This window comes from Leuciscus leuciscus, assembly GCF_965113295.1.
Source record: "Leuciscus leuciscus genome assembly, chromosome: 4".
NCBI classification, from domain to species: domain Eukaryota; kingdom Metazoa; phylum Chordata; class Actinopteri; order Cypriniformes; family Leuciscidae; genus Leuciscus; species Leuciscus leuciscus.
In genome coordinates, this window is record NC_138728.1 from 1,221,208 (window position 1) to 1,236,207 (window position 15,000).

At 36.7% G+C, this 15,000-nt stretch overlaps 1 protein-coding gene across 3 annotated transcripts in view; it reads left to right on the top strand.

The window, feature by feature from the left end:
• Window positions 1–15,000, top strand: part of mapre3b (microtubule-associated protein, RP/EB family, member 3b) — a 19,132-nt gene that overhangs the window by 3,577 nt on the left and 555 nt on the right. The window contains exons 2-8 of one of the 3 annotated variants that reach the window (XM_082166841.1): window positions 733–802; window positions 2,521–2,648; window positions 3,261–3,406; window positions 4,791–4,947; window positions 5,789–5,937; window positions 12,402–12,599; window positions 13,196–15,000. The exon at window positions 13,196–15,000 is cut by the window's right edge and continues 555 nt beyond it. In XM_082166841.1, the coding sequence (XP_082022967.1) occupies window positions 2,528–2,648; window positions 3,261–3,406; window positions 4,791–4,947; window positions 5,789–5,937; window positions 12,402–12,599; window positions 13,196–13,261 (837 nt within the window). In that variant the 5' untranslated portion in view covers window positions 733–802; window positions 2,521–2,527 and the 3' untranslated portion in view covers window positions 13,262–15,000. Of the gene's footprint in view, window positions 1–732; window positions 803–2,520; window positions 2,649–3,260; window positions 3,407–4,790; window positions 4,948–5,788; window positions 5,938–12,401; window positions 12,600–12,719; window positions 12,738–13,195 lie in introns of those variants that run through there. The other 2 variants (XM_082166842.1, XM_082166843.1) reach the window with 2 other exon arrangements.

The window sequence follows — 15,000 nt, forward strand, 5'->3', positions numbered from 1 at the left end:
TGTGTGTGTGTGTGTGTGTGTGTGTGTGTGTGTGTGTATCTGTTTATTATGTTCATAAGATGTTCTCAGTGCAGGTGTGTGTGTGTGTGTGTGTGTGTGTGTATCTGTTTATTATGTTCATAAGATGTGTGTGTGTGTGTGTGTGTGTGTGTGTGTGTGTGTGTGTGTGTGTGTGTGTGTGTGTGTGTGTGTGTGAGTGAGTGTGTGTGTGTATCGCTCGTGTAACTGATGACGGACGGCACTTCATCAACCGACTGATGTCCACTTACTGTTAATCAGCAAAATATGTTCTAAGAAGTTTTTGCTGATGTTATTTGCTAATCCCATTAAATTATGAAAATATATATTTTTCTGAATATTACTTGACCTTTCAAAATGTCCAGTTTTTTAAACATTTAAACAAAAAATCTTGGTTATGTGAACGTTAAGGGAACATTTACATTGTGTAATTCTTCCCACATCATGGGAACGTTACTTTAGAATGTTCTGAATAACATTTAAAAAACATTACATTTAAAAACTAACATCCAATTAAACATTCCAGAGAAAAAACCCTGTTTTTGTGCTAAAGTTTTGAGAACATTACTAAAGACCTGGAAAGATTACTGTAAGAACTTTTGTTCATAACTTTGCCAGAACATTCTGAGAACGTTCCCGTTCGCTGCGTTACTGTGGGAAAGTGTGTGTTCAGTGTTCAGTGTGTTTCTCTTTGTGTTTTTGTTTGGTTTGTAGGACACTGTTCTTTTGGGAGCAGTAACTGAGAGGAGAGCTAGTGTACTACTGTGACATCCACCTACTGACGGTGAGTGTGTGTGTGTGTGTGTGAGAGTGTGTGTAGCATTGCCAGGCTGTTAGTGGGTCACCTACTGAAACACAGAGAGCATGTGATCATGTGTTCTTGCCTAATTTAGCCTCTGTGTCAAAAACAGTTGAAAAACAATTATCCTAAACAAGTTTCCTGAAAACTGCGCCATCTGCCATTGGTTGGACAAGCAGAGAGTCCCGCCCCCAAACTCACGCCATTGGTTGTCAGAAGGTTTTGAGTGTCAGTTTCTCTCTTCAGTATTAATGACTTCTAGTTGAACTTGTAAAACTGGGAATTAAAGCTTTTAAGAATTTTAGATTTAAAGTAAATATTGCATGTTCTGTGATGTCAGTTAATGGTCACATGACATGCAGGTAAACAAATGTAATATTTCATAATTTTTTTTATTTTACATTATGATTTTATAAATTTTCAGTCAGTGTTTAATTTCGTTCTCAGTTTGGGGAAATCCTTCTTTAAATCAAGAATATAATCGCAATGTTTTCCCCCAATATAATGTATTTGGAAAGAGAGACTTGATGCTTCCGCACTTTTACCAGTTGAATGCATGCTGTCATGGATCATAAACATAATAATAAGAGGACATCCATATGGAATTATGAGTAAGGAGCACAGATTTTACAAGTTTGCACAGCTGTAAAACATTGAATCAGCTGGAATTTGCTTTTTGTGAGTCTCTATAGGAATGTTACTTTTGAATGTTCTTTTACACTTAGGAGTAACAATTAAATGCAATTAATCGCGATTGTAACTAGTGCTGTCAAATCGATTAATCACGATTAATCGCATCTAACACAAGTTTGTGAATATATGTGTGTGTTTGTATATATATATATATATACGTGCATACACACATATTCACAAACTTGTGTTAGATGTGATTAATCACAAATGTAACTAGTGCTGTCAAACTGATAAATTGCGATTAATCGCCTCTAACATAAAAGTATATATATATATATATACAATCACTCACATATATTCACAAACTTCTGTTAGATGTGATTAATCGATTTGAACGCACTAATTGTAACGCATTACTTTTAAAAGTAACTTTCCCCAACACTGATGAAAGCACGACAATTTAGACTAATATGATAATAATCAACACAAAAATGACTGTAAATTGTATGTGTTGGTGTGTAACTTACTTGACATTTCTTTGTTTGTCAAATTTACTAGCAATTTCTGAGTGAAAACTGTTTCAAAGTAAATCCTACACTGTATCGGTTACATGTGAACGTTATAGAAAACATTAAGGAAATGTAAACATAGGAATGTTTGATGTTCTTTTACACTTAGGAGTAACATTTCAAAAACGATTCATTTATTTGTACAGCGCTTTTCACAATACACATCATTTCAAAGCAGCTTTACAGAAAGTGCATGAGTCCATATTACAGTTTACAGCGTCTGTTATCAGAGGAAACTGTCTAAGTTATGCATTTCAGAAATGTACATATGCAAATCACAGTTAGCAAAACATTTATTAATTTAATTTAAACAATGTAATAATTAAAGGCAGAAACAATGAGCTCAGTGAAGTAATGAATACTTGTTTGTTCACAAATGATTATGACATTTTGTATCAGAAAAACATGTGTTTGTGCTCAGTTTTGAGAATGTTAGCTACTAGCGTTCTGTTAGCTGTAACTGTTAGCTGAACTGGCTGATTTTGTCTGCTTTCTCCGTAGTTAGGGGATGGCGGTGAACGTTTACTCCACATCGATGACCATCGAGAACCTGAGCAGACATGACATGCTGGCCTGGGTCAACGACTCGCTTCACCTCAACTACACCAAGATCGAGCAGCTCTGCTCAGGTACGCTGCTAGCGCTGAGAGCAGTCGCGCGTGTCCAGGGCCCATACATTACACACACACACATTTAGATGTTCCTGATCGACACATGTGCATTTTAAGGTGTTTGAAGGCCACACAAAGGACAAGGACATTTAGCGGAGAATGTAGTAACAAGAAGAAATGTTTAAATTATGAGCCATTTCCCCTTTTCTTTTGGCTGTTTGTAATGTAACTGATTGTAACTGCTGGTTGCCAAGGTAACAGAGTCTTAGACCTGAGTTAGCCTGGGGTGTCTAATGTTTTTGGTCTAAATTAAGTCAGTCTTTATTTTTGTGAAACAGTCTAACTTGCATTAGCCTAGACTATGAGCACATTTTAGACTAGTCTAACACTATAGACCGGTCTAAAACAGCTTTGTGAAACCGGCCACAGAGCAGATATATATATATAAATGAACTAAATGAATAACTTTTTTGCAACAAAAATGAACCATCGCTGAACTTACTCAAGCTGGACTGTGACGCTGTTTTCTTCTTGAATTGCATTTTTGTCCTGTTCTCTCTGTAAAGCTGCTCTGAAACACTCTGTGTTGTGTAAAGCGCTGAATAAATAAATGTGTAAAACGTTCCTCAGGCGCGGCGTACTGTCAGTTCATGGACATGCTGTTTCCCGGCTCCATTCTGCTGAGGAAGGTGAAGTTTCAGGCCAAACTGGAGCACGAATACATCAACAACTTCAAAGTGTTGCAGGCGGCGTTCAAGAGGATGAGCGTCGACAAGGTGAGACCGATAGTTCACTGAGAAACACTCATCGTTAGGGGTGTAACGAGACCCTCACGTCACGATACTGAACTCACGAGACCATATTATCTCGATACTCCAAGACACATGATAAAAGGTTCACAGAAAACGTCCTGTTGATTAAAATGCTAAATTTGATATTACATTGTGTGTGTAAATGAATAGTCTTGGACTTGGTGCTGAAACCCAATGAACAATAGAGACACCAGAATAACAATATTCATGATTCTGAAGCTGAAAATACAGAATTATTGTAGATGAATATGTTTCACTGACTAGATATATTTATAATAATGTATAGGCCACTTTTACTGGTAACATCAGACATCTGGCATTATCAGGACCCACAAATATGCATTATTATACATTATATTAGTTTAAGGCGAGACACGGAAGGCAAAAACACAGATTTTGGGCTAGTTTACTCCTTCAATATGTGTTCTTTCAAGCTGCTATAAAGAAAACGTTGAAAATTATTTAATTACATTTTGTTTACTTGCGGCTGTAAGTTTCTCCCGATTTTAGCATTCCAGCGCGACACGCCGAGATCTGTCTGTGTACTGAAGTCTGTCATGACCGGTGTCGCTGTAAAGCTCTGAGTCTCCAGCACAACGCTATGTAACCCAAATATGGGCATTTCCTTTCTATCAGTAACCAGTCGTGAACGTCCAAAGGGGGTTTTAAAGCTAATGACGAAATCTCATTTAGAGCTATTTAACTCTTTAAATACCGTTTTCTCAAAATGAGTTTTTTGTCATTCTCCAGTACAAACATCTCAGCCCATGTACACTAAACTCTCCAGTTATACACTTAGCAGTATTCTGAAGATATTTTCAGAGGGATTTGTTAATAAATCATTCCTGGCCTGATTTATGTGACACTTTAATTTAAAAAAATGTAGCGAAAATTGATTTTTTTAAGGCTATGGACGGTATATTTTGATTTCCTAGGTAATGATGAAAGCATATATCCTGAAATCCTTGTGTGTAAACAAAATGAAAAAAGAATTATGCACGTGGCTTTATCATATGTTCAGATCTATCTACCGAAAATATATTCAAAATCATGCATATTTAATGAGATAATGCCTAATTTGCATAATTAAACATACAAATTTCTAAAACTTGTAATACATTTTTTTATATACTTGTTTAAGTAATCAACTGAGGAAGTTTCTTGGTGATATCTATTATTTTAAAATGTTACCCTATTCAACTGTAGTGTCTCGCCTTAACTGACACTGAAACTGAAAACTTGAATTTTTTCTCACATAGTAATTTTTATTTTGTTATTATTGTTGCATTTCTGTATTGCGCTATATTGAGACACCCTCTACCGTCTTACATGTGATGTCTGATCTCAGATCATTCCAGTGGAGAAGCTCGTGAAAGGGAGGTTTCAGGACAACTTCGAGTTCGTTCAGTGGTTTAAGAAGTTATTTGACGCTAACTACGACGGGAAGGAGTACGACCCTCAGTTTGCTCGACAAGGCCAAGACATCACACCTCTTCCCAACCCAGGTGAAGTCATTTTCCACAAATCCAAGAGCTCCTCCAGAGCGGCAGGTAACCTGACGCACACACACACACACACACACTCTCTCCGCACGCGTGTGTCTGTGTGTGCTTCGCTCGCCTGCGTCGAGTCTCTGCGAGAAACCTTCTCAAACTAATGGTTTTGTTTGTTTCCAGGCTTGAATTGGTTTCGGATCTGATCTTGTTTGTTCTGGCTTTGGATTTCAGTTTGATTCTCTTTATTGATGCTTTTCAACTAGAGAGAAAAAAAAAAAAATCTATATATTAATAAATCAGCATTTATTTTATTTTATTTTATTTTATATATATATATACTTTTTTTTTTAAGAACATGTAATTATATATCATATTTAATTTTTTGTTTTATTTTAATACTGTATTTATATATATATATTTAATATATATATATATATGTGTGTGTGTATATATATATATATATATATATAATATATATATATATATTCTTTATTATTAACTTTTTTATTTATCATTCTTTATTATATACAGTAAACTAAAATATAAAGATGAACAAAAATAATAAGAAAGAAAAAAGATGTATGTTTATATAAATAAAAACAATAATGGTAATAAATAAGTGTAAATAGATAAAATACAGAAACAATAATAAGGAAGAAAGAAAGTGAAAATAGAGTTTTTCTTGTGCTGTTTCTGGGCTTTGGATTTTAAGTGTGTGTTCATGAAGTCTGAGACTCTCGAAGTGGATCTTGAATTTCCATTGGCTGACGAATGAGCCTCTGCTCTGTGAATTGGCTGCTGTGTGAAATGGTTTGTTGTGATTGGCTAATGACTTTGCTTTCACATATAGGACCCCAGCGGACATCACCGACGGCACCGAAAACGATGCCCGCCCCCCCGCGTGTCATAAACTCCGTCCCCTCGACTGGAATCAGGCGGAACATCCCGATGACACGAAACGGAGGCGGCGACGCTGAGATCATGGAGCTCAACCAGCAGGTGAACACAAGTTTACTTCGACTTCTGCTGTGTTTAATGGTTTTTATAACAGTTTTACAAATACAGAAGGAGATACACATTTATAATATACAAATATGTTTAACTCTGAACACAAGCATGAGCCAATGAGAAGTGCAGAATGCAGCCTAATTTAAAAATGTGTGTATTTTCAGTAGTGCTGGGCAACGATTAATCGCATCCAAAATAAAAGTTTGTGTTTACATAATATATGTGTGTGTATGATTATTTTGTATATAAATTAAAAAAAATTCTTAAATACACTCACCTAAAGGATTATTAGGAACACCTGTTCAATTTCTCATTAATGCAATTATCTAATCAACCAATCACATGGCAGTTGCGTCAATGCATTTAGGGGTGTGGTCCTGGTCAAGACAATCTCCTGAACTCCAAACTGAATGTCAGAATAGGAAAGAAAGGTGATTTAAGCAATTTTGAGCGTGGCATGGTTGTTGGTGCCAGACGGGCCGGTCTGAGTATTTCACAATCTGCTCAGTTACTGGGATTTTCACGCACAACCATTTCTAGGGTTTACAAAGAATGGTGTGAAAAGGGAAAAACATCCAGTATGCGGCAGTCCTGTGGGCAAAAATGCCTTGTTGATGCTAGAGGTCAGAGGAGAATGGGCCGACTGATTCAAGCTGAAATAACCACTCGTTACAACCGAGGTATGCAGCAAAGCATTTGTGAAGCCACAAAACGCACAACCTTGAGGCGGATGGGCTACAACAGAAGAAGACCCCACCGGGTACCACTCATCTCCACTACAAATAGGAAAAAGAGGCTACAATTTGCACGAGCTCACCAAAATTGGACAGTTGAAGACTGTAAAAATGTTGCCTGGTCTGATGAGTCTCGATTTCTGTTGAGACATTCAGATGGTAGAGTCAGAATTTGGCGTAAACAGAATGAGAACATGGATCCATCATGCCTTGTTACCACTGTGCAGGCTGGTGGTGGTGGTGTAATGGTGTGGGGGATGTTTTCTTGGCACACTTTTGGCCCCTTAGTGCCAATTGGGCATCGTTTAAATGCCACGGCCTACCTGAGCATTGTTTCTGACCATGTCCATCCCTTTATGACCACCATGTAGGCAAGGCAAGGCAAGGCAAGTTTATTTATATAGCACATTTCATACACAATGGCAATTCAAAGTGCTTTACATAGAAGAAATTAAAATAATGAAAGGAAATAAGAATAATTAAAACAGTTTAGAAAAATAAAATAAAATACAGTACTTTTAAAAAATAAAAAAGAATATTTATTATAGATCTTTCTTTCAAAGGATTCCCTTAAGACTTAAATCTTTCAACCTTCTTTTAACCTTCAATCTTCTTACGACTTCCATCTATCAACTTTCCTTTAACTTTCTTTTCTCCCTCATTTACTCACACGTTCTTTCCACTTTCTTTAGCACTGCGTTCACATTCTTTCTCAGACGAAAACTTTAATATCGTCATTTAAATACTGTTCTACTTTCAAACCCACATTAATCACTTTCACATTATCACCTTCTGAGTGGGCATTTACAGTTTCGGGCTAAATGCCCTGCTGACATAGGAGAAATTAAAATAATTAAAAGAAATAAGAATAATTAAAACAGTTTAGAAAAATAGTGTAAAATACAGTACAGTACAAACAGTCGGACGAACAGCGGCACAGTGCTCATTCAGTAAATGCACAGCTAAACAGAAGTGTTTTGAGTCTGGATTTGAATGTGACCACTGTAGGAGCACATCTGATCTCTTCTGGAAGCTGGTTCCAGCTGTGGCTGGCATAATAGCTAAAAGCAGACTCGCCATGTTTAGAGTGAACCCTTGGTATTTCTAGCTGATATGATCCTAATGATCTGAGTGATCTGTTGGGTTTATATTCAGTGAGCATATCTGCAATGTATTGAGGTCCTAGGCCATTGAATGATTTATATACCAGTAATAATACTTTAAAATCAATCCTAAATCTAACTGGGAGCCAGTGTAAAGACCTGAGGACTGGTGTGATATGTTCATATTTTCTGGTTCTGCTCAGAATCCTGGCGGCAGCGTTCTGTATGAGCTGCAACTGTCTTATGGTCTTTTTGGGAAGGCCAGTGAGGAGTCCATTACAATAATCCACCCTGCTGGTGATGAAAGCATGCACAAGTTTCTCTAAGTCTTGTCTGGAAACAAAGCATCTAATTCTTGCAATATTTTTCAGATGATAGTATGCTGATTTAGTTATTGCTTTGACATGACTACTGAAACTAAGGTCTGACTCTAGTGTCACACCAAGATTCCTGACTTGATGTTTAGTTGTTTGACCCCTAGAGTGAAGGTATGCGTTCACCTTGAGAACTTCATCTTTGTTTCCAAACGCAATAACTTCAGTTTTGTCTTTGTTTAATTGAAGAAAGTTTTGACACATCCAACTGTTGACTTCGTCAATGCATCGGCACAAGGAGTCAATGGGGCTGTAATCGTTAGGCGATAGGGCTAAGTACAGCTGTGTGTCGTCTGCATAGCTGTGGTAAGCAATTTGGTTATTTCTCATTATTTGGCTCATTGGGAGCATATACAGGTTGAACAGGAGAGGCGCAAGAATTGAGCCTTGAGGGACTCCGCATGTCATGGATGTCCACTCAGACTTATGGTCTCCTATACTCACATAATAACCTCTCCCATCTAAGTATGACCTGAACCATTTTAGGACTATCCCAGAAAGCCCCACCCAGTTTTCCAGCCTGTCAAGAAGTATGTTATGATCGACAGTGTCAAATGCAGCACTGAGGTCGAGTAGTACCAGCACTGATAATTTGCCTGAATCAGTATTTAAGCGAATATCGTTTATTATCTTTATGAGCGCTGTCTCTGTGCTGTGGTGCGGTCGGAAACCAGATTGAAAGTTGTCAAAGTATCCATTCGAGCTTAAGAATTTGTTCAGCTGATTGAAGACAACTTTTTCAATGAGCTTGCCTATGAAAGGAAGATTTGAGATCGGTCTATAGTTGCTTAATATGGTCTTATCCAGATTGCTCTTTTTCAGGAGGGGCTTGACAACTGCAGTTTTCAGGGAGTTTGGAAAACTCCCAGAGAGAAGTGAGGCATTTACCACTTCTAGAAGATCTGCTTCTAAACTGTTTAGCACAATTTTGAAGAAAGATGTGGGAAGTGTGTCAAGAGCGCATGTTGATGTTTTAAGGTGCTGTACGGTTTCTTCCAAAATTTTGCCATCAATTTCTTTGAAATCAGACATAGTAACTACTTTCTCAGGTGGTTTGATGGTCTGTCTGACCCCAGTGCAACTCAAGGATGTGCTGATCACCTTTCTGATATTATTGATTTTCTCAGAGAAGAAAGAAGCAAACTCACTGCACTTGCTGTTTGAGAGCATTTCACTAGGAATCTGGCTTGGGGGGTTTGTCAGTCTCTCTACAGTAGCAAAAAGAGTGCGTGTGTTGTTTAAATTGCTGTTTATAATATTTGAGAAGAAAGTCTGTCTAGCTTTGCCTAGTTCCATACTGAAAGCATGCAGGCTGTCTTTGTAGATGTTATAATGGACTACAAGTTTTGTCTTCCGCCACATGCGCTCTGCTTTTCTGCATTGTCTTTTCATATGTTGCACTGCTGTTGAGTTTCTCCAAGGTGCTTTTTGTCTGCCACTCTTCTTCCTGACTTTAACAGGAGCAATATCATCAATTATATTTTTAACTTTTGAGTTAAAAGAATCAAGGAGAAAATCAACAGAGTCAGCAGATATGCTTGGTGTTAAGGATATAGCCTTCATAAATAGTACACTAGTGTTCTCATTTAAGCATCTCTTCTTGACAGACTCAGATCTAGCTTCAGTGGCAGGAGAGATCAATATATCAAAGAAAATACAGAAATGATCAGACAGTGCTACATCCTTAATAACAATCGATGAAATGTTAAGACCCTTACTGATAAGTAAATCTAAAGTGTGTCCATGATTGTGTGTGGGTCCATGTACATGCTGAGTCAGATCAAAAGTTTTTAAAACAGTTTTGATTTCTTTGGCCATATTGTTTTCTGCATTATCTATGTGAATGTTAAAATCTCCAGCAATGCCAAAACAGTCAACCTCTGAGGTAATTGTTGATAACAGTTCTGTAAAGTCCTCAGCAAAGGCTGGAGAATATTTTGGAGGCCTGTAAATAATGATAAGTAAAATGCGTGGAGCACCTTTTAACACAGTACCCAGATATTCGAAAGACGGGTAATTCCCAAATGATATTTGCTTACATTGATAGATATCTTTAAAAAGAGCAGCTAGACCCCCACCTCTCTTAACAGCTCTGCAGACACTCATAAAAGTAAAGTTAGGAGGGCATGTTTCATTGAGGATTGTTGCACTGAAGCTGTCTTCTAGCCAGGTTTCAGTTAGAAACATAAAGTCCAGGTTGTTTGTGGTTATTAAGTCGTTGACTAGAAGTGATTTATTTTTAAGTGAGCGAATGTTTAAAAGTGCTAACTTAACAGTCTTACTTTTTGTCCCCACAGCAATCTTAGTTTGACATGTAATAGGCACCAGATTAGTTGGGTTTGCTGTACGGCTATTGAAGGCCTTAGACTTTCTATCTTGTAATAGAACAGCAATAGAGAAAGATACAGGCACACTGGGTTCCCGCTTGTTCTGTAAACATTTGATAAAGTTACTGTTATCAGAGCGGGCACCCGACACATATCACTGAGAGCTGGTATCAGTTGTTTTTGGTTCACCTCGAGCAAATGGAGGAGGGTGTGGGCCCTGGCGTTTTGGCCGAAGAGGCCGAAGAGCTCTCACAGGAGGATCCTCTGATGGCTACTTCCAGCAGGATAATGCACCATGTCACAAAGCTCGAATCATTTCAAATTGGTTTCTTGAACATGACAATGAGTTCACTGTACTAAAATGGCCCCCACAGTCACCAGATCTCAACCCAATAGAGCATCTTTGGGATGTGGTGGAACGGGAGCTTCGTGCCCTGGATGTGCATCCCACAAATCTCCATCAACTGCAAGATGCTATCCTATCAATATGGGCCAACATTTCTAAAGAATCCTTTCAGCACCTTGTTGAATCAATGCCACGTAGAATTAAGGCAGTTCTGAAGGCGAAAGGGGGTCAAACACAGTATTAGTGTGGTGTTCCTAATAATCCTTTAGGTGAGTGTATATACAGTACAGGTAAAAAGTTTGGACACATTACTATTTTTAATGTTTTTGAAAGAAGTTTCTTCTGCTCATCAAGCCTGCATTTATTTGATCAATAATACAGAAACAATTTTTAATATTGTGATATATTACTACAATTTAAAATAATTGGTTTTCAATTTATTATACTTTAAATTATCATTTATTTCTGTGATGCAAAGCTGAATTTTCAGGATCATTACTCCAGTCTATCACATGTTCCTTTAGAAATAATTCTCATATGATGATTCATTATCAAAGTTGGAAACAGTTCTGCTGCTTAATATTTTTTCATAACCTGTGATACTTGTTTAGGATACTTTGATGAATAAAAAGTAAAAAAAAAAAAAAAATGTTTTAAAAATAGAAATCTTCTGTAACAACAATATCCACTACTGGTCAGTCATTTGGGGTCAGTAATTTTTTTTCTTTCTTTTTTTGAAATAAATCAATACTTTTATTCAGCAAGGATGTGTTAAATTGATAAAAAGTGATAGTAAAGAAGTTTTATATTATTAGAAAATATTATTTTATTTTGAATAAATGCAGTTCTTTTTAACCTTTTATTTATCAAATATATTAGGCAGCAGAACTGTGTCCAACACTCATAATAAATCAGAATATTACAATGATTTCTAAAGGAACATGTGATAGACTGGAGTAATGATCCTGAAAATTCAGCTTTGCATCACAGAAATAAATGATAATTTAAAGTATAATAAATTGAAAACTAATTATTTTAAATTGTAATAATATATCACAATATTACATTTTTTTTCTGTATTTGTGATCAAATAAATGCAGGCTTGATGAGCAGAAGAAACTTCTTTCAAAAACATTAAAAATAGTAATGTGTCCAAACTTTTGGCCTGTACTGTACATGCACATGTTTTATTTATATATGCAAAATAATCATACACACACACATATATTATGTAAACACAAACTTTTATTTTGGATGCGATTAATCGTTGTTCAGCACTAATAAATATATGTTTAACTCTGAACACAAGCATGAGCCAATGAGAAGTGCAGAATGCAGCCTAATTTAAATATGTATGTATTTTCAGATATCGTGTGCTACTTTAACACATCATGATTCGTTCGATTAGCATTCAGTTGATTATTAACCAGAATTGATTAAGCATTAAAGTACGGACAAAACATAAATAAGATTAAGCAACTATGAAAATGCAGATTAGAGTGATTGAATCCTTCACTGAACCGTGTGTGTGTGTGTGTGTGTGTGTGTGTGTGTGTGTGTGTGTCCTGCAGCTGATGGACCTGAAGCTGACAGTCAGCGGTCTGGAGAAAGAAAGAGATTTTTACTTCAGCAAACTCAGAGACATTGAGCTGGTGTGTCAAGAGCACGAGAGCGACACGAACCCCGTCCTCGGCAAAGTCCTGGAGGTCCTCTACGCCACAGAGGTGACGTGCATTGAAACACAGGCGCTGTTACTGCAATGCATTGTGGTCAGTTAGTGCGACTAAACATGCTATTAATGTAATTCATTTAACCATGGCATGACATCAGATTTATGAAGTATTGCATTTTTGTTTTGTTTTTTGTTTTACACATGACGTCATAAACAGTGACCACACACACCAGGGTTCGTACAAGGTGACTTGAATTTGACTTTTGGAAATTTTACTCCTGGAAAACAGTCATAATTATGAAGAAGTTCTTGAAAAGTGCTTGAGTTATTGAAAGACAATAAATGGGAAATTGATTTTTAATTTTAATGGCAAAAACGATCTTTTCACACAAAATTAACGCCGATATAGAGGCGTTTCACACAGTTATGAGTGTGATATTGCCCATAAAGATCTGAGTATATGATACATCATTTATTCTTCAAGTCAATCATACATTCATGAGAGAAAAACTCAGTTTGAATTAAGAAAGCGATATCTTTATCATCGTATCCTTTCAAAGGTTAAAGTTAAAGTTAAAGTGCTGCACTTTGGTTTATTTTTATTGACCTTTTTTTCTAATTTAAAAGATAATAATGAAATCTGTACGAGCCCTGACAAACGTAACGTTTATTCGTATTTGGTTTGTTTTTCAGGATGGTTTTGCGCCTCCGGAGGACGAAGAGATTGACGATCAGCCACGAGATCAGGAAGAATACTGATCAATCCTCTTCTTTCTCACTGCAATCCTATCATTCTCTCTCTCTCTCTCTCTCTCTCTCACTCTCACTTCATCCTTCCTCCATGCTGTCTCTTTTCTCTCCCTCTCTTTTACACTCCAGCAGACACCGGGGGCGTGGCGTGATAGGCTAATAGACAGAGTAGGGGCGTGTCTATGCTAATGAGGTGTGAATTCATGCAGTGATGCTGATGTTTTATTGGCTGTGGGTTTTAATTAAGAGTCCAGATGACTCGAGCACTGAACCTGAACCTGAATGAGGATGCAGTGACACTTTCACACACTTTCTCACACACACACACACTGATGTTTTGCGGTGCTGATGTAGCTAACACACACAGCCAAGGTTATTGACTAACAGTTTTTTATTTGGGCTCCAATCAGCTAATTTATTAGAGTTTGATGCTGATGTTTTTTTTTTTATTATATATAAATATATATATTATTATTTTTTATTTAATTTTTTCTTATTTTCTCCTTAACTTTAGAAGGGTTTTTAGTTGCAATGAATTAAGTGGACAGTGTATGGAAACCGATGGAAACTTGTTTCCGCCAAGGAATTAAAAAATAAATGGGTTATTGTGACTTTATATCGCATAATTCAGACTTTATTTTTCTTAAAGTTTTGATTTTTAAAAAAATGCAGAATTTCAAGGTGATAACTCGCAATTGCACAATTTAGTTTTTTATTCTGTGGCAATTTTTTCCATATCGCAATTTTTTTTTTCTTGCAATAGCGAGTTTATTTTTCGCAGTTCTATTTATAACCTGCAATTTTACGATTTTTTTTTTTGTCTCGTAATTGCAAGAAAAAAGTCGGAATTGCAAAATATAAACTCGCTATTGCAAAAAAAGTCAGAATTGCACATTTTTAAATCGCTATTGCGAAAAAAGACAGAATTGCAAAATATAAACTCGCTATTGCGTGGAAAAAAGGTAGAATTACAAAACAAAAACTCGCTATTGCGAAAAAGTCAAATTACAAAATATAAACTCGCTATTACGAGCAAACAGTTAGAATTGCGAAATACTGTATAAACTCGCTATTGCGGTAAAAATTGCATGAAAAAAAAAATCTGAATTGTGAGTTATTAACTTGCAATTGTGAGAAATAAAGTCTGAATTTTGAGATACAAAAAGACACAATTACTTAATTTTTTTATCCCGTGCCAGAAACATGTTTCCCTAGAAAGCTTCTCTGATAGTATCCCAGACAGGCTGAATCCACATCTCTCCTGATCCGGGTGTGCGTCTGCTGTAGAGAATGCATTCACAATCACACCAGGATCACATGTAGAGAAAGTACACTGAGTCTTATGTTCACTTTACAATCGCTACGACACATTTCCTCCAAAACGTGGGTCACTTTCTCCAAACTCTTCCCAGCTTTCAGCGTTTAATTTCACACTCAAAACCACCAACACACTTCATGTCTCCAAAGCCATTCTTCCAGAACACTAGCAGAGGGTTAGCGCACTTTTCCACTCATTACACACTAACAACAGGAGCATTACACACTGATTGCTTGTGTTAATGTTCTTAACCAGAATAACACTCTACTGTTTACAGTTCACTGCTGTTTGTTACATAGCGCATGTTTACATTACAGTCAAATATTGATCAATATCCCCTTTTGTGTAGATAGTAATGAAACTGAACCTGTAGGTGTTCACATACACCTAATGTTGTAACAGCATTTCATCTTTTAGATTCGGAAAACTG